This window comes from Taudactylus pleione, unplaced genomic scaffold (genome assembly GCF_031769625.1).
Source record: "Taudactylus pleione unplaced genomic scaffold, aTauple2 ptg001334l, whole genome shotgun sequence".
Classification (NCBI taxonomy): Eukaryota; Metazoa; Chordata; class Amphibia; order Anura; family Myobatrachidae; genus Taudactylus; species Taudactylus pleione.
The window spans coordinates 2771757-2792195 of record NW_028285734.1 but is presented as its reverse complement, the minus strand read 5'-3'; the positions used below and the strand labels follow the sequence as shown (position 1 = coordinate 2792195).

At 50.0% G+C, this 20439-nt stretch overlaps 1 protein-coding gene across 4 annotated transcripts in view; it reads right to left on the bottom strand.

The window, feature by feature from the left end:
• Window positions 1-18256, bottom strand: part of LOC148443099 (anoctamin-7-like) — a 70716-nt gene extending 52460 nt beyond the window's left edge. For 3 of the 4 annotated variants that reach the window (XM_088463209.1, XM_088463211.1, XM_088463213.1), the window contains exons 1-7: window positions 15389-15766; window positions 13599-13704; window positions 11491-11666; window positions 7428-7535; window positions 7036-7172; window positions 3892-3949; window positions 1308-1418 (exon numbers count right to left, since the gene is read on the bottom strand). In XM_088463209.1, the coding sequence (XP_088319335.1) occupies window positions 1308-1418; window positions 3892-3949; window positions 7036-7172; window positions 7428-7535; window positions 11491-11666; window positions 13599-13704; window positions 15389-15598 (906 nt within the window). In that variant the 5' untranslated portion in view covers window positions 15599-15766. Of the gene's footprint in view, window positions 1-1307; window positions 1419-3891; window positions 3950-7035; window positions 7173-7427; window positions 7536-11490; window positions 11667-13598; window positions 13705-15388; window positions 15767-18176 lie in introns of those variants that run through there. The other variant, XM_088463212.1, reaches the window with a different exon arrangement.
• Between the last annotated feature and the right edge of the window lie 2183 nt (window positions 18257-20439).

Genomic DNA, 20439 nt, shown 5'->3' with positions numbered 1-20439 from the left:
GTTTGGGAGAGAGCAAGAAAATCACAGAAAGCAATGTGTGCTTCAGAACCTCTCTGCCTGAACCGGTAGCGCTACAACAAAATCCGCTGCCCAAATCGGAATGACATGCCACCTTTCACCTCGCGCCTCAACACTCAGACCCAGATTTGTGCTTTTGGCACCAAGAGACCAGTTGAACGTTGCAGTCCCATCCATAGCCTCGTCTACACAATCTATACCCTATATGTATAACTGTAAACTGATCCAATTCAGCCATATTCCAGCATGAGTTTAAATGTTATTAAATGTTTATAATATATAAGTAATGAATTATTATACATAATAAACAGCATAACATGCAAATCACTCAGAGAGCCTCTATTAGATTTTTACCACCCTAGTACTGTGGCATGTAACTCCTCCCAAAGTGGCCAACCAGCGCACCTTGGTAATAAAGGTTACTGCCTTCCACAAGATCAGAACTCATCTTCTGAAATAATCTGTGCTGCTGTGACTACGCTTATGGGCTACAGATTGTTCTATCTCTGCACTCTTCCACAACTGGGGACACAGAGCAAGGGAGGAAGAACAGGGCCACATTAATAAGGGGGCAATTACCCCAGTGCTAGAACGATTGGCCACTATTACACTTCCTTTTACTGGGTTCTGGATTTGTGAGGCCCAAACAGCTTTTATCGCATCAAGATAACTCAATATATTCTATTGTGGCATACAGTTTCCACTCTTGCTTTGCAAAAGGGATCCAGGGCCCAGTAACATGGTCATTGTCGGGGGTCTCTATTCTCTTAAAGTGAAGACTGATTAAAAACAAAATAAAGAGCTATAATCTTCACTAAAAGCACATTAGAAACATTATTGCTAGGTGCTTTATTTCAGCAAAGGCTACAGATAACAAGTGACAGTGATTTGCAAAATATGGGTTGGTTGGAGGTGGGACAACAGCAGTGTAACAATCCTACTGATCAGTACAGGCCCAAGAAGCTAGCACTCTATGGGGTCTATGTACTAAGCAGTGATGAGAGACAGAGTGAAAAGTGATAAGTAAGTGATAAGGTGCCAGGCAATCAGCTCCCAACTGTCATCTCACTGGCTGTTTTTGAAAAATGACAGTTGGGAGCTGATTGGCTGGCACCTTATCACTTCCTTATCACTCTGTCTCTTATCACTGCTTAGTAAATAGACCCCTATATCGCTGTGTATAATTCTGCAGAGTGGCATCGCTAGATTTTCTCTGATATCTCCCTGGCATTGTCAGTCATCCACCTACCTACGTGTCCTCCCTGGAGGTACAATATGGTGCCTCTCACCTCATGTAGGGGGAAGGCCGCAGTGTATATTCCATCCTTCAGCATCCGCTCAATGCCGACCTCCGCGTGCTTGCGTTTCCCGTACAGAGTGCGTGAAAGGATCTCGTAGAGCTGTATGTCGGAGCACAGGGAGGGCACATAAGGGAAATTACTCATAGGTTTATCATTTACTTATTCAAGTGGTTCTATGTAGCAGCACAAATCTGCTCTACAATGTAATTTATTCCTGTAACGTGCAGGGAAATACCATCAGATGCTCCTTATCTAAGCACATGAAGTTCTGCTCACCATACACTGTCACATATGGAATTAGGAGACTTATTAAACCAATTTTAAGGGAGATCCCTCTGAAAACATACCTGGAAAATGTATATATATAACCTGGATGAATTGCAGGGGTTCTGCAGCACATCCCCTATTTCTGATCGCAATAGAAACCTCCATGGGGGCTGCTATGCTGTGAGACTTACCCATTTGCATTACATAGCTCGGCGCCGTTAGCTAACGCCATATTAAGATGGCGTTAGCCATTGTAGCCTATATATAATGATATTTTTAACTAGCGACCCGCCCCAGCTTTGCATGGGAGCAATTTTGAATTTACGGCGATAGCTTTTTTTTAACCGAGACCCTATAAGGTTCCCTTGTAGACGACTTTAGTCGCTTTTCCTCCTGACGTCAACACGAAAAGATTTAGTTATGACGTGACATCAAAAAGGGCCACGTAATGTTGTCCATGAGCAAAACAGTCCCCACCTAGGTTACCACCGGCCACGTTACGTCTCTGTCCCTGGGCTTCAGTTATTGTCATACCAAAGCCGACTCTTACCGGGAATTGGACTCGTTTGACATTAAATAATAGTTTTCCACATAAATAGTGACAACTGCATCAAAATCCGTCCAGTGGTTCTCGAGATTATCCCGAACACACAGACAGACACCTGCCAGGGACTTTATTTTATACTATGTATAGATTTCACAGTACAGTATGCCATTAACACACTATTATCTGATATTATTATATTATATTATATTCTACGTTATATTAAAACGCTCTGACACAGTTACTATTTTATTATTACAAAATGCAAAAGAATATGCTGCCGCTGTATAAGTAAGTAATTATTAATAAATAAATATTATGCAATATTTTACCATCATTATCATATTATATTATTATGCAGCTTTGCACCATTATTATAATCCACAGTGCGGCAGCATTATTATAGGTTTGTATTTTTATGTTGTATTCTATGAGCCGTATTCAATTTGAGCGGACCCGCGATACTTTTTCGCCTCCCGGACTTTTCTCCTACTTCGCCTGTTTTGCAGGTGGAAAAGTATCGCGCACATGCCCGCGTATCGCCGTATTCAATTTGAAAGTAGGTGATAACGGGACCCGGCGAAACATAAACAAGCGGAAAGTACTGTTAGATTTGGGGAAATCAGCCTGACACCCCCCAAAAGATGCTCTGACATGGGGGTTCCCTATGGTACCCCCCGATTTGGCTTGCTGAAGGGATTTGGTGTTTTTAAATGGGCTCAATAGCTGCTAAATAGCGTTTTTCTATACGTGGTGCAGAATAGTATTCAGGAGGTTTTTTTGCAGAAAATAAGTTATCCCAGCAAATTTGGGGTACATGAAAATGGGGGTCAGCATATTTTAAAGTTGCTAAAGTGAAGTTTAAAAAAATGTGAAAAATCCACCTGCCGCAAACACCTGCAATAAAAAAACACCTGGTGCATACTCGGGGACCCTCCGGAGTCAAGTTCGCTAGTTTTTAACTTTGTCCCCCAACATTTTTTTTTTCGCCCCCAAATTCAAAGTGATGTTTTGGGGTGTCCTTAAGTGTTTTTTTATTTATTTTTTTACACAGTTTACCTTTGGGGGACTGCACAGGGGTTCCCGCAACGTTGCACCCCAAAACCCCAATGCTGCACTTTTTTCCGCCTGCTATTCATAGGCGAAACTTTTTCGCCTATTACATTGCATTGACTTTCCGCCTAGGCGGAAAGTCCTTCAAATTGAATACGGCGATACTTTTCCGCCTGGCGAAATGACGTCATCAGTGAAAAGTTTCCGCCAAAAACACGCGAAAACGGCTTTTCGCCTCAAATTGAATACTGGCCTATATTTGAATCAGACAGTGGCCCTGAGGGATGGACGCAATGGCGATGATTACACAAGTGAGCGATTATCGGTTGTCTGTGCATGTCGCTGAGTTGCACTGCGCATGCATGAAGTGCCATTACCAATGTCGTACGCAATGAGGATTGATTAGCAAATTGGTTCAAAGGCAGGGACCTTTTGTGGGCGGCAACACGGAGATGGCGACTGAATTGCAGGCGTGTTTTCGGGGCATGTATCTGCCCGCGGCTGCGATCCCATGAGCAGTGAAAATGGCTCTAACGTCTCGGCGGCCATTCTGCACGACCATAGAGTAATTTGGGAGTCCGATAATCGACTTATTGGCGGCCGAGCCATGTCTTTGTATGCAGTCGCTTGAATTTGCGAAGCCGCTGATGGGTGTCTCAAAGCAAATTCGCATGTTTTCGCACAGCCGCCGCGTACACGGTTACTTACGATGCGGCTTCTCTGAGTGTTTGTGAAATACGTCGCATGACACTCGCTGCCCAGGAACCTGAAAAGAAAAAAACACAAAAAATTTTACGCATTTCTCTATATCACTTTGTTTCAATATACTGAGCCACAGTTTAAAAAAAAATTATGTAATTTGCTTAAAAATGGTCTTAAAATTATTACTTTCATTTTAGAAGATGGTGGTGATAGTTTTATATATAATTGGTGGAATCTGACAGTTTGTTACAAGACAACTTTGACGATAATATTTCTCTTAGAACTTCCATCAAAAAATGCCATTTATTAAAAAGCTTAATTTCACAAAGAAAAAATTCTCATCTTTTTAACACATTTTTTTTTTTTAAATGATATTGAAATTGCAAAAAAATTTTTTAAAACATTTCTTATTTCCAAGTTAAATAATAATACATTTTATCTTGTCCCCTACTGTTTTTACAGACTTAGCTTCAGCATTCCCTATCAGATAATAATCAAAAATCATCAGGTAACTTTATAATTAGCCCTATTTTATAAACAATTTAAAATTTATTATGTACATTATTCTATGTTTTCCAACCAAGAGGCTTTTTTTTGTTTGTTTGTTTGTTTTTTGATAGTTTCAGTATAATTTCTGGAATTTTCCAGAAACTTTATTCCACAGTCTGCTTTTAACTGAGACATCAAAAAGAATTATTCAGTTTGGTGAACCTTTAAAGCACATTAATGGGATGATCTTGGCAAAATAAAGCATTAAAATTGTATCAAAGAGGTTTAAATGAAGATCTCAAAAACACTAACATGTCCTCTAACCCTTTCCATCCCTACGAAGAGCAGAGGTCACCTGACCACATACAGGACCTCATTCAGAGTCGGTCGCTGCGGCCGCACGGTCGTACGCCACCGATGTTCGCTAAACTACGCATGCGTAAAATTCGCAATGCGCGTGTGCAAACTAGCTATTGCGATCAGAAATTTCTCTCTCCTTCAACTTGGCCAGGTCGTTAGTTTGAGTGACAGGATGAGGCGTTTGTGGGTGGTAGCAGGGGAAGGTGCTTGTGAACGGAGGAGTGGAGATCCGAACGCAGGCGTGCCTGACTATGCAAACGGCGTTTTACGGGAGTGCATAATTAACTAAGTAGCGTCATGGCACATGTGACTTGGGAGGTTTTAACACTGACTTGATCGTAGTGCTTAAGAGAGGGTATGGTCAACCTTAAGCTCTACGAGCAGCTCCGATGGTTCCCGATGGTCTCGATTAATCCTTATATGCCCCGAGATGACGTGTAATGCGAACGAGAAGGGGGCGTATTTTGTCTTACGGCCGCATCCTCCCCTCGCCCGTCCAGCTAACGATCCCATCTTAACGACGCAACTTGCGAGCGCTTCATTTGCATATCCGGCCCCTTTTACCTTACGACCGTGCGGCCGCAACGACCGCCTCTGAATGAGGTCCACAGTGCACTCAGTAGCCCAGTAAGTCAGTGGCGGGGTCACAGACAATTCCTCGCATGCTCCATCTTACTGAAGCTCCCTCTGGTGATCAGGCTTCTACTGTCATAGTAGCCAAAACAAAGCTTGTGATTGGTTAACAGTTGCCTTTAGGGTCTATTTATTATGCGGTTGTAACCTCTTTTTATCCCGTTTTCTGCAGAAAAATGGGTTATCACAGTTTTATCTCCTCAGAGAAATCAATGCTCCCTCTTGCGGTCCCATATTTTAGAGATGTGCGGGTTCGGTTTTACATGGTTCTTTTCGCCACATTAGCGCAAGTTCGGATTAGTTTGGATTTATCTTACTGGCTATCCGGCTCGCACGTATTTTGAATAGCCAAAAAGATAAATCAGAACTAATCCGAACTTGCGCTGATGTGGCAAAAAGAACCGCGTAAAACCGAACCCGCACATGTGTAATATTTTTTGGACGGCATCACTTCTCTACACTCAGGTCTGGAAATACCATGTAGTGTTCATTTATCAAACTGCGATAATCTCCACCATTTTTGCTAAAAATATCTCAAGATCATCCCTAACCTGGTCTTCGTACCCCATTATCGTCATGACAAACTACTGCTCATGTGCGGCTGGCACATCAAGCAAATATGCAGTACGGATTTCAAAAACTCCCAAATATCGCCAAGAGACATAAAAAGCGAGCGCTCGCTCTGAATCAGGGCGGCCGCTTTGTTTTAAAAAAACCCGGCCTCCAGGCCGCTCGCTAAGCTGTGGGTGACCACCAACAGCTTTAGCGAGCGGCCAGGTGATGGTCGCGATGGTCACGACCATCGGGCTTGCGACGAGACCCTTGTGGTAGGGTCTCGTCTGCCGCAAGCCCCAGTGAGCTTCCGGCTCTAATAGAGCCGGGAGCTCACTACTGACATCGCTCGTGATGTCAGTAGGGCCGCCCACAAACGGCAGGCCTTCCTTCAGGAATGCCTCTGTTTCTCCAGATACCCCCCCACCCCGCCTACAAAACGGGGCGAGCTGTCGATCAACATCGACAGCCGCCCCGTTTGTAGCGAGCCCCGGAGTGAGAGAATGCCCCACCATCGACCCGCTTGCGAGCACATAGCGCTTGTGAGCGGGTCTGAATCAGGACCATAAGCCCTTCGCTTGAGCATTATACATGTTACAACATCATGGGGGGGTTTAACATTTTTGTGCCACATCGTGAGATTTGTGTCCAATAGTAACTTGCAGCCGTACATACTACTGTATAACTGCAATGCAGTATGTTACATATCGCTACTGGAGAGAGAGATGATAAGTACATCCCTATATAACAGCAGTCATGGACTGATCACTAGAGGGAGCGTCAGTAAGCCAGAGCAGAGGAGGCGAGAAATTGTTTGCATCACACCGAGGTCTATAAATGTCGCTGTTTTCATGGCTGCTATTTACAGATAAAAATGATGAGGACAGATTATGTACCAAACACCCATCATCACACATAGGGAAAACAGATGCACGTTCAAACCAGCCACAGAGATGATTTACATATCGCTCAGTGACCAGGGCAGCCATTTTGAGACAGCAGAGAATTATAAATGTGCTTGTAACAAATTTATACGGAGCACAGGACTTTTATGGGCATGTCCCTATTTTTGCGCCGTCCCTTGTGTGTTACAGTAATTCATCCTGTCCCGCTCACCTCTGCAGCTTGGATCTGCGGAAGGCGCATGTGTAGTAATCCAGCGGCTTGTTGGGGACGCGCTGGTACATGGGGTTTGGGATGTGCAGCTTCTGAAGGAACCTGTCAGACGTGTTGGTGTCAGGATTGGGCTGAGCCTACGGGACAAGGTGGAGAAAAGAAAGTGACAATAGTGGAACTTTCAGGGGGGTGGGATTGGCAATTTTCTACTTATTTATTGTAATGTTTATGTTTTACTAAGAAAAGTTTCTATAAGATCCTCCGGTTCATCCAGAAGAGGGGCTGCCTTGTAGCGCCCAGTACCCTAAGTTCCAGTTCTGAGTGATGGGATGTGTGTGTCCTGATTTTCTCACACGGGTAATGTTATGGTTAGTTAATTGTGGGGGCCACACCTGGAGGGGGGCCCTCATGCACAGCTCCTCCGCGTAGTACACCAAGACCTCCCAGGGTGCGCTGACTTTCAGGTAATGCAGAGATCTCCGCTCGCTCAGCGTCTGCTCCTGCGGTACAGAAAGACAGACAGACATGCGTCAGTAAATACGCCTCCCCTCGGCGGCTTCTGCAGAGCAGTGTCAGTGATTTTCATGGTCTTGCGTTATCTAGGCGTTACTCCCAAAATTGTAAATGTAGGCAGGGGTGGGGAACCTTTTTTCTGCCGAGGGCCATTTTGATATATATAACATTATTTGTGGGCCTGGTGCAGGCCACACCCCCTCCATGTGACATCGCACGGGGGCGGGGCCACAATCGCTGGTGATTACAGCAATGCCCGGAGCATCCTGAGGATGCTCCGGGGAGCTGTAAGGGCAGCGGTGTGACCGTCTGAAGCGTCCTAAGGGCTCTCCAGGCGGCACTGCTGCATAGATTCTGGTTGCATGGTGCCATTCCAGGCACCCTGATGGCCAGATGAGGCTAGCAGAACAAAGCGCTGAGGGCCAGACCAAATGATTCCGGGGGCCTTATATGGCCCACGGGCCTGAGGTTCCCCATCCCTGAATTAAGGGACATAGGGCCTGATTCAACAAGGACCGCAACTGATAAAGCATACCCAGACGGTCGTTTGTTGCGTACTGCGCATGTATCGCAGTGCACGTGCGCGAATGCCTCACTGCGATCGGGACTGCGATCGCAGTGAGTATGCAGACCCATCGCAGAGTGATTGACAAGAAGTACCGTTTCTGGGTGGTGATGGGGGGATGGTCGGAGAAATGCAGGCGTGCCAGTGCGTTTGAACGCCGTTGCAGGGGCGAGCTCTCACTGCGTGCAGGAAAGTTAGCAATTTAGTGGTAGGGTCAGACCAGCCTTAAATGTGCGAGTGGCTCCGATATACTTCGATGTTACCGATGTTTTGGCTGGATTGCAAGGTATTACGGATGTGCGAGAGGGGAAGTGGGCGCCTGCATGTTGTCCGTCCGAGCGCTTTACGATTGCAATTACTAGCATACTTTCGCAGTAGAACTGCGTGCGCGATTGTGGCCGTGATGGCATCAGCGATCCTCGCTGTATCAGGCCCATAGTGTACAGTATATGGATGTACAGCTCAGTTCACTTGTGGGTTGGTAGATGTGAATAAATGGATTTAGTATACATTATATAGAGGCACAGATCAGTACAGGTGAAGATCCATAGAAGGGAATTACAGTCCAGGTTTTAAAGATATCCGTGCTTGAGTCCAGATGGGTAAATCAAATTCACTGAGGTACTAATTAAGTCACCTGTACTCCAGCATGGATATGCTTAAAACTTAGACTGTAATGGCGGGGTTTGGGAACCTCTGGTACATTGTATGCAGTATATAGAGGCACAGCTTAGTAGTAGTACAGGTGTAGGTTTATTGGAGAGAATAAACGGATATTGTATTCAGAATATGAAGGTACAGCTCAGCACAAATGTACAATCTGCAGAGGCGCCATTGGTTGGTGGTCCAAGACCAAATCAAATTATTTACAGTCAGTGTGATAGGCAAAACCAGGGCTGGCGGCTGCCAATCATTAAATACATGGACAAACAGAAACACAAGCCTGTCCACCACCACCACCACATAACTGACCCCACGAGTGACAGGTCAGCACCACCCGGTCCACCACCACCACATAACTGACCCCAAGAGTGACAGGTCAGCACCACCCGGTCCACCACCACCACATAACTGACCCCAATGTGTGACAGGTCAGCACAACCCGGTCCACCACCACCAACACATAACTGACCCCAAGAGTGACAGGTCAGCACAACCCGGTTCACCACCAGCACCACATAACTGACCCCAAGAGTGACAGGTCAGCACAACCCTGTCCACCACCTCCACATAACTGACCCCAAGAGTGACAGGTCAGCACAACCCGGTCCACCACCACCACATAACTGACCCCAGGAGCGACAGGTCAGCACAACCCGGTCCACCATCCACCACATAACTGACCCCACGAGTGACAGGTCAGCACAACCCAGTCCACCACCACCACATAACTGACCCCACGAGTGACAGGTCAGCACAACCCGGTCCACCACCACCACATAACTGACCCCAAGAGTGACAGGTCAGCACAACCCGGTTCACCACCAGCACCACATAACTGACCCCAAGAGTGACAGGTCAGCACAACCCTGTCCACCACCTCCACATAACTGACCCCAAGAGTGACAGGTCAGCACAACCCGGTCCACCACCACCACATAACTGACCCCAGGAGCGACAGGTCAGCACAACCCGGTCCACCATCCACCACATAACTGACCCCACGAGTGACAGGTCAGCACAACCCAGTCCACCACCACCACATAACTGACCCCACGAGTGACAGGTCAGCACAACCCGGTCCACCACCACCACATAACTGACCCCAAGAGTGACAGGTCAGCACAACCCGGTCCACCATCACCACATAACTGACCCCAAGAGTGACAGGTCAGCACAACCTGGTGCACCACCATCACCACATAACTGACCCCAAGAGTGACAGGTCAGCACAACCCGGTCCACCACCACCACCACATAACTGACCACAAGAGCGACAGGTCAGCACAACCCGGTCCACCACCACCACATAACTGACCCCAAGAGCGACAGGTCAGCACAACCTGGTCCACCACCACATAACTGACCCCAAGAGCGACAGGTCAGCTCAACCCGGTCCACCACCACCACCACCACCACAACCACATAACTGACCCCAAGAGTGACAGGTCAGCACAACCCGGTCCACCACCACATAACTGACCCCACGAGCGACAGGTCAGCACAACTCTGTCCACCACATAACTGACCCCAAGAGCGACAGGTCAGCACAACCCGGTCCACCACCACCACATAACTTACCCCAAAAGTGACAGGTCAGCACAACCCGGTCCACCACCACCACATAACTGACCCCAAGAGTGACAGGTCAGCACAACCCGGTCCACCACCACCACATAACTGACCCCAAGAGTGACAGGTCTGCACAACCTGGTCCACCACCACATAGCTGACCCCAAGAGCGACAGGTCAGCACAACTCTGTCCACCACATAACTGGCCCCAAGAGCGACAGGTCAGCACAACCCGGTCCACCACCACCACATAACTGACCCCAAAAGTGACAGGTCAGCACAACCCGGTCCACCACCACCACATAGCTGACCCCAAGAGCGACAGGTCAGCACAACCCGGTCCACCACATAACTGACCCCAAAAGTGACAGGTCAGCACAACCCGGTCCACCACATAACTGGCCCCAAGAGCGACAGGTCAGCACAACCCGGCCCACCACCACCACATAGCTGACCCCAAGAGCGACAGGTCAGCACAACCCGGCCCACCACCACCATCACCACATAATAGACCCCAAGAGTGACAGGTCAGCACAACCCGGTCCACCACCACCACCACATAACTGACCCCAAGAGTGACAGGTCAGCACAACCCGGTCCACCACCACCACCACATAACTGACCCCAAGAGTGACAGGTCAGCACAATTTACTGAATGAAATCTTTGTTGCTGAATTTCTTAGTAAGAAACTTCTGGCCTAGGGGTGTCGTGACAAAATGCTGATACTCTAGGACCCAGGTTCTCAAACTCGGTCCTCAGGACCCCAAACAGTGCATGTTTTCCAGGTCTCCTCACAGAATCGCAAGTGAAATAATTAGCTTCACCTGTGGGTCTAAATGTGTCAGTGAGTAATAACTAGACCTGTGCACCTGCTGGGTGACCTGGAAAAGGTGAACTGTGCGGGGTCCTGAGGACCGAGTTTGAGAACCTCTGCTCTAGGGCGTCCAGATTCAAGAACGTTTGGGAATCACTGGTATGCGGTATATGGATATGGAGGCACAGCTTAGAAGTATACAGTAAATGGCAGCCCAGCTCAGTACACCTGTAGATGATGGGAGTGAATACAGGGAAATGCAGTACATTCAGTATATAGCTCAGTACAGAGATGTATAATGCTATATAAGGGTACACTGGACGTCTCACCTTCTCACAGAGCAGCCCAGCTTTCAGCAAGTTGCGGTGAAATCGTCTCCGGAAATTCTCATACCCGGCTTTCCCCCGTCCTCTGCCGCGCGGCTCTCTGTGCTCCGGCCCTTGTGCCGAGCTCTTTATCTTCTGCTTCTTGGAATGAAGTTTCTCTTCCCAAACCAGCATAAAGTCTGCAAAGGAGCACACGGAGCTCACTATGGGCCTCATTCAGAGATGGACGCTGTGCTGCACCCCTCGCTGTGATAAAATATGGCGACTTCTCTGATCCGCTGCTGCTTCTGAAGACGGCATCAAATCAACTGCACGACCGTCGGACATCTGAGGAACCTTTGGGTTACGCAGGATGTCCGGCACAATTTAAGCTGCCGAGGCCAGTGACGCTGCATCTAAGAACGCAGCCACTGACTTCAGCACGCCCAGAAAATGTGACTGACATGCTCATATTTTCAGGGATATCAAACCGCACTACGGCCCGCATTCAATTTGAAGCGAAAAGTCCGAGGTCAGACTTTTCGCCATCATCGCCGATTTTTCTGGGATAAAATATCGGGCGCTTGCCCACTTTATCCCAGTATTCATCTAGGATCCGGCGAAAAACGGGACCCAGCGGAAAGGTAAGCATCGAAAAGTCCTGGGAATTTTCGGGAAATCATCCTGGCCACCCCCCTAAAGATGGTCTAACATGGGGGATCACTATGGATACCCCCGTTTGGTCTGCTGAAGGTAGTCAGGGTTTTTAAATAGCCGCAGCAGGTGCATAAATGCGGCTTTCCTAAAGTGGTGAAGAATAGCACTTAGCTTTTTTTGGGGGGGTGGGGGAAATAACTATGCCCATCAAACTTGGGGTACACAAAAATGGGTGCAAGCATATTTTTAAGTCCCTAAAGTTATTTTTTTAAATTCTTCAAAAATGCACCTGCCGCTACAAGCCGCATTCTAGAAAACACCTGCCGCATACATGGGAACCCCCCGTGAATCAATTTCGCTAGTTTAAAACTTTGTTCCCCAATATTTTTTTTTTTCGCCCCCAAAATTAAAGTACATTTTTTGGAGTGTCCAGAGAATTTTTTTTAAACAGATTACTTTTAGGGGACACGCGGGCCTGTGAGGAGACAATGGTGTATATATAATGGGTGCAGGGTGTGTGGTACACGCGGGCCTGTGAGGAGACAATGGTGTATATATAATGGGTGCAGGGTGTGCGGTGCACGCGGGCCTGTGAGGAGACAATGGTGTATATATAATGGGTGCAGGGTGTGCGGTGCACGCGGGCCTGTGAGGAGACAATGGTGTATATATAATGGGTGCAGGGTGTGCATGCACGCGGGCCTGTGAGGAGACAATGGTGTATCTATAATGGGTGCAGGGTGTGTGGTGCACGCGGGCCTGTGAGGAGACAATGGTGTATATATAATGGGTGCAGGGTGTGTGGTGCACGCGGGCCTGTGAGGAGACAATGGTGTATATATAATGGGTGCAGGGTGTGCGGTGCACGCGGGCCTGTGAGGAGACAATGACGTATCTATAATGGGTGCAGGGTGTGCGGTGCACGCGGGCCTGTGAGGAGACAATGGTGTATCTATAATGGGTGCAGGGTGTGCGGTGCACGCGGGCCTGTGAGGAGACAATGGTGTATCTATAATGGGTGCAGGGTGTGTGGTGCACGCGGGCCTGTGTGGAGACAATGGTGTATATATAATGGGTGCAGGGTGTGCCGTGCACGCGGGCCTGTGAGGAGACAATGGTGTATATATAATGGGTGCAGGGTGTGCGGTGCACGCGGGCCTGTGAGGAGACAATGACGTATCTATAATGGGTGCAGGGTGTGCGGTGCACGCGGGCCTGTGAGGAGGCGATGGCGATACAGGGGTGCAGGGTGTGCTACAGCTGCTGCAGTTTGATTGACAGCGCCCTGAGTGGATCATTTTCTTTTATCTATGTAATTCCCAGCATCTGTTCTTATCCTGTATGGCTGGACACCATGCACAGTACCACTCCTCTTATTCTATCTATGCAATTCTCATTACCTCTCATTAGTCTCTATATGCAGACATCTCTATAGTACAATCTCATTTCTAGTTAGTATCATTTTATCAACTTACCAATTGGGGTTTTCTCATCTTTGAATAAGTTGCCACTGAAGTCAGGAATGTAAAGATCTGTACATGGGATGTATATCGGATCTTCGTCATCATCATCCTCTCCGTACTGCGCACAGAAGACAGTGTAAGTGTGATAAGGGTGCTTATATAGGGGCACTGATACTTCCCCACCTAGTGCTTATATAGGGGCACTGATACTTCCCCACCTAGTGCTTATATAGGGGCACTGATACTTCCCCACCTAGTGCTTACATAGGGGCACTGATACTTCCCCACCTAGTGCTTACATAGGGGCACTGATACTTCCCCACCTAGTGCTTACATAGGGGCACTGATACTTCCCCACCTAGTGCTTACATAGGGGCACTGATACTTCCCCACCTAGTGCTTACATAGGGGCACTGATACTTCCCCACCTAGTGCTTATATAGGGGCACTGATACTTCCCCACCTAGTGCTTATATAGGGGCACTGATACTTCCCCACCTAGTGCTTACATAGGGCCACTGATACTTCCCCACCTAGTGCTTACATAGGGGCACTGATACTTCCCCACCTAGTGCTTATATAGGGGCACTGATACTTCCCCACCTAGTGCTTATATAGGGGCACTGATACTTCCCCACCTAGTGCTTATATAGGGGCACTGATACTTCCCCACCTAGTGCTTACATAGGGCCACTGATACTTCCCCACCTTGTGCTTACATAGGGCCACTGATACTTCCCCACCTAGTGCTTACATAGGGGCACTGATACTTCCCCACCTAGTGCTTACATAGGGCCACTGATACTTCCCCACCTAGTGTTTATATAGGGGCACTGATACTTCCCCACCTAGTGCTTACATAGGGGCACTGATACTTCCCCACCTAGTGCTTACATAGGGGCACTGATACTTCCCCACCTAGTGCTTATATAGGGGCACTGATACTTCCCCACCTAGTGCTTATATAGGGGCACTGATACTTCCCCACCTAGTGCTTACATAGGGGCACTGATACTTCCCCACCTAGTGCTTACATAGGGGCACTGATACTTCCCCACCTAGTGCTTATATAGGGGCACTGATACTTCCCCACCTAGTGCTTACATAGGGCCACTGATACTTCCCCACCTAGTGTTTATATAGGGGCACTGATACTTCCCCACCTAGTGCTTACATAGGGGCACTGATACTTCCCCACCTAGTGCTTATATAGGGGCACTGATACTTCCCCACCTAGTGCTTACATAGGGCCACTGATACTTCCCCACCTAGTGTTTATATAGGGGCACTGATACTTCCCCACCTAGTGCTTACATAGGGGCACTGATACTTCCCACCTAGAGCTTACATAGGGGCACTGATACTTCCCCACCTAGTGCTTATATAGGGGCACTGATACTTCCCCACCTAGTGCTTATATAGGGGCACTGATACTTCCCCACCTAGTGCTTACATAGGGGCACTGATACTTCCCCACCTAGTGCTTACATAGGGGCACTGATACTTCCCCACCTAGTGCTTATATAGGGGCACTGATACTTCCCCACCTTGTGCTTACATAGGGCCACTGATACTTCCCCACCTTGTGCTTACATAGGGCCACTGATACTTCCCCACCTAGTGCTTATATAGGGGCACTGATACTTCCCCACCTAGTGCTTACATAGGGGCCACTGATACTTCCCCACCTAGTGTTTATATAGGGGCACTGATACTTCCCCACCTAGTGTTTATATAGGGGCACTGATACTTCCCCACCTAGTGCTTATAAAGTAAAATGTATATATAATAAGCATCCTCACATAGCCGCTGGCACCATTAGGGACACATCCGGGGGATTCTCCAAGAATTTCCGTTTCCTCTCTCTCCAAATCCACCAAAGAACTTGTGTCAAGATCCGACCAGTCCGATAGCTTCCTCCGATACATGTCTGCCAGCACTGCTACATGCCCCCAATATGGAAGCTGGGGGCGGACAGTGCGCCAGCTGGGTAAAAAGCAGAGAATCTGCATGAGATGTAGGAAAGTGTCAGGTAAGGGTGTCAGGTGAGGGTGCCAGGAAAGGGTGTCAGGTGAGGGCGCCAGGAAAGGGTGTCAGGTGAGGGCGCCAGGAAAGGGTGTCAGGTGAGGGCGCCAGGGAAGGGTGTCAGGTGAGGGCGCCAGGGAAGGGTGTCAGGGGAGGGCGCCAGGGAAGGGTGTCAGGGGAGGGCGCCAGGGAAGGGTGTCAGGGGTGGGCGCCAGGGAAGGGTGTCAGGGGTGGGCGCCAGGGAAGGGTGTCAGGTGTGGGCACCAGGGAAGGGTGTCAGGTGTGGGCGCCAGGTGAGGGCGCCAGGGAAGGGTGTCAGGTGAGGGCGCCAGGGAAGGGTGTCAGGTGAGGGCGCCAGGGAAGGGTGTCAGGTGAGGGCGCCAGGGAAGGGTGTCAGGTGAGGGCGCCAGGGAAGGGTGTCAGGTGAGGGCGCCAGGGAAGGGTGTCAGGTGAGGGCGCCAGGGAAGGGTGTCAGGTGAGGGCGCCAGGGAAGGGTGTCAGGTGAGGGCGCCAGGGAAGGGTGTCAGGTGAGGGCGCCAGGGAAGGGTGTCAGGTGAGGGCGCCAGGGAAGGGTGTCAGGTGAGGGCGCCAGGGAAGGGTGTCAGGTGAGGGCGCCAGGGAAGGGTGTCAGGTGAGGGCGCCAGGGAAGGGTGTCAGGTGAGGGCGCCAGGGAAGGGTGTCAGGTGAGGGCGCCAGGGAAGGGTGTCAGGTGAGGGCGCCAGGGAAGGGTGTCAGGTGAGGGCGCCAGGGAAGGGTGTCAGGTGAGGGCGCCAGGGAAGGGTGTCAGGTGAGGGCGCCAGGGAAGGGTGTCAGGTGAGGGCGCCAGGGAAGGGTGTCAGGTGAGGGCGCCAGGGAAGGGTGTCAGGTGAGGGCGCCAGGGAAGGGTGTCAGGTGAGGGCGCCAGGGAAGGGTGTCAGGTGAGGGCGCCAGGGAAGGGTGTCAGGTGAGGGCGCCAGGGAAGGGTGTCAGGTGAGGGCGCCAGGGAAGGGTGTCAGGTGAGGGCGCCAGGGAAGGGTGTCAGGTGTGGGCGCCAGGGAAGGGTGTCAGGTGTGGGCGCCAGGGAAGGGTGTCAGGTGTGGGCGCCAGGGAAGGGTGTCAGGTGAGGGCGCCAGGGAAGGGTGTCAGGTGAGGGTGCCAGGAAAGGGTGTCAGGTGAGGATAACGAGAGGGTGTCAGGTGAGGGCGCCAGGAAAGGGTGTCAGGTGAGGGTGCCAGGAAAGGGTGTCAGGTGAGGGTGCCAGGAAAGGGTGTCAGGTGAGGGCGCCAAGAAAGGGTGTCAGGTGAGGGTGCCAGGAAAGGGTGTCAGGTGAGGGCGCCAGGAAAGGGTGTCAGGTGAGGATAACGAGAGGGTGTCAGGTAAGGGCGCCAGGGAAGGCTGTCAGGTGAGGGCGTCAGGGAAGGCTGTCAGGTGAGGGCGTCAGGGAAGGCTGTCAGGTGAGGGCGTCAGGGAAGGGTAATAGGAGCAGATGACAGGAGATGGTGATAAGAGGGGTGACAGTAGGGTGTCAGGTGAGGAATACAGGTGAGGGTGTTAGGCACGGTGACAGGACAGGGCGTCAGGAGCGGGTGACAGGACAGCGTCAGGAGCGAATGACAGGACAGGGTGTCAGGAGGGGTGACAGGGTGTTGGGTGAGAGTGACAGGAGGGGATGACAGGGTGTTGGGTGAGAGTGACAGGAGCGAATGACAGGACAGGGTGTCAGGAGGGGTGACAGGAGGGGATGACAGGAGGGGATGACAGGGTGTTGGGTGAGAGTGACAGGAGGGGATGACAGGACAGGGTGACAGGAGGGGATGACAGGGTGTTGGGTGAGAGTGACAGGAGGGGATGACAGGACAGGGTGACAGGAGGGGATGACAGGGTGTTGGGTGAGAGTGACAGGACAGGGTGCAGGATCAGATGACTGGAGAGGGTGATAGGAGCAGATGACAGCACAGGGTGACAGGAGGGGATGACAGGACACGGTGACAGGAGGGGATGACAGGACAGGGTGACAGGACAGGGTGACAGGAGGGGATGACTGGAGACGGTGATCAGAGCAAATGACAGAAGGGGGTCAGGACATGGTGACAGGTGAGGGTGAGGTTAGAATGACAGGACAGGGTGACAGGAGGGGGTTTCAGGACAGAGTGACAGGAGGGGATGACAGGACAGGAAATCAGGAGATGGTGATAGAAGGGGTGAAAGGACAGAATAGTAGAAGGGGATGACAGGCCAGGGTGTCAGGAGGTGGTAACAGGAGAGGATAACAGGACAGGTTGTTAGGAGGAGATTACAGGAGTGGGTGATAGGAGGGGATGACAGGACACGGTGACAGGAGAGGATGTACGGGGAGGGTGATAGGAGCGAAAGACAGAAAGGGTGTCAGGAGATGGTGATAGGAGGGGATGACAGGACAGGGTGTCAGGAGGTGGTGACAGGACAGGGTGTCAGGAGATGGTGACAGGAGAAGGTGATAGGATGGGATGACAGGACAGGGTGTCAGGTGGTGACAGGAGAAGGAGGGGATGACAGGACAGGGTGTCAGGAGAGGGTGCTTGTAGTCCTGGGCTGTATTTTCCTCACCTGTGCTCCAGCAATGGAGAAGTATCTGCGATGCGTCTGCTGCAGTCCTGTCTCTGGAGGGCAGCAGCTCGGTAATTGCAGAGATACTACAGCAGGGAGTATTCCCAGCACCGCTGGAGGAGGAGACCTCTGTGTGTCAGCATACACGAGCCCCCTCCTCTCCGGCTATTACAGCAGTAGCAGATCCAGAGGACGCTCTCTCTGCACAATGAGCTGCAGCCTCTCTACAGCTCACTATAATCAGCTCTGCCTGTGTATGTGCTGTCACTGAGGGGACAGAGGGAGGATACACGTTACCAGGGGTCTAGGCCAGTCCTGTTATAGTGGGGCTGGGTATTCTCTACCCCCTGAGCATCTATTTCCCATTTCCTTATATTATTCCATGAGTAACCCGGAGCGTGTCAGGGAACCCTGGGCACTGAGTATGGGGCATACTTACCAACTCTCCCTCATTGTCTGAGAGACTCCCCGAAGTAGCAGCAATCTCCCTGACTCCCTGAAGTGTCCAGCAATCTCCCTATTTGCACCTTATCCCATTTTGTAGCTGTTATATATTTAATTTAAAAAAAACGAGATATATACATTCAAATGGGATCATTAGTATCATTTCCCTGCATTAGTTATAAGGCACGATGGGCCTGATTCAGCAAGGAACGCAATATAGCGTACGCACACAGTGTTACTACGAATACATACTAATCCATAACGATCGCAATGCCGCTACACCACTACATAAGGACGCCCACTTCAGCTACAAGCACATTTGTAATGTTTAGCAAGACTGCAAAAACATCGGTACAATCGAGTACCATCGGACCCATACGCACAGTTAAAACAGGTCAGACCTCACTCAGGAATTGCTTACTTCAGCGCACGCTACGAGGCCTCAGGTTGCGGATGGCATCGCAGTGGATAATTTATGCACGCCCCTGAAATGCACAGTCACGCCTGAGTTCTCGCCAATCACGCCCCCGTCACCACCCACAAACGGCACTTCCTGTCAATCACTCTGCGATGGGTCTGCGTAGTCACTGCGATCGCAGTCACGATCGCAATGACTGGTTCACGCACTGCATACGCATGCGCAGAACGCAACAATCGGCTGATTGTGTGCGTATAAGCAACTGCGTTCCTTGCTAAATCAGGCCCAATGATCCCTATGGCTACATGCATTACTGCAAAGTATTAGGGTGTTTTTATCAACAACTAGCTCTTGCTAATCGCTTTGGGGCTCATTTTTATTTGGATGTAAATCAATGTTATGACACGCCCCTCAGATGTAGCAGTACGCGCCCATCACATGTATGACACGCCCCTCAGATGTAGCAGTACGCGCCCATTACATGTATGACACGCCCCTCAGATGTAGCAGTACGCGCCCTTCACATGTATGACACGCCTCTCAGATGTAGCAGTACGCGCCCATTACATGTATGACACGCCCCTCAGATGTAGCAGTACGCACCCATTACATGTATGACACGCCCCTCAGATGTAGCAGTACGTGCCCATCACATGTATGACACGCCCATCACATGTATGACACGTCCCTCAGATGTAGCAGTATTCGCCCATCACATGTATGACACGCCTCTCAGATGTAGCAGTACGCGCCCATCACATGTATGACACGCCCATCACATGTATGACACGTCCCTCAGATGTAGCAGTACTCGCCCATCACATGTATGACACGCCTCAGATGTAGCAGTACGCGCCCATCACATGTATGACACGCCCCTCAGATGTAGCAGTACTCGCCCATCACATGTATGACACGCGTCTCAGATGTAGCAGTATTCGCCCATCACATGTATGACACGCCCCTCAGATGTAGCAGTACACGCCCATCACATGTATGACACGCCCCTCAGATGTAGCAGTACACGCCCATCACATGTATGACACGCCCCTCAGATGTAGCAGTACACGCCCATCACATGTATGACACGCCCCTCAGATGTAGCAGTACACGCCCACTTTACCGCCATGCTCAAAGGTGCTGCTTTCACTATCTCCCTGAATTTCTTTTTCAAAGGTAGGCAAGTATGGTATGGGACTGGTATGTGAGCACTTAGCATACATACTGCAGGGGGGTAAGGTTGCCCCCAGGTGTTACTGCTGCAACATCTTGTACCAACTCAGTAACAGTAATTAGATGTGAACTGTCAGCAATAGCACCAGACCCCAGAGAAGTCACACACTCAGGGCCTGATTCAGAGCCGCTTGTAAGCGGCCGCTCGTTTGCCCCGTGCGATGTTCG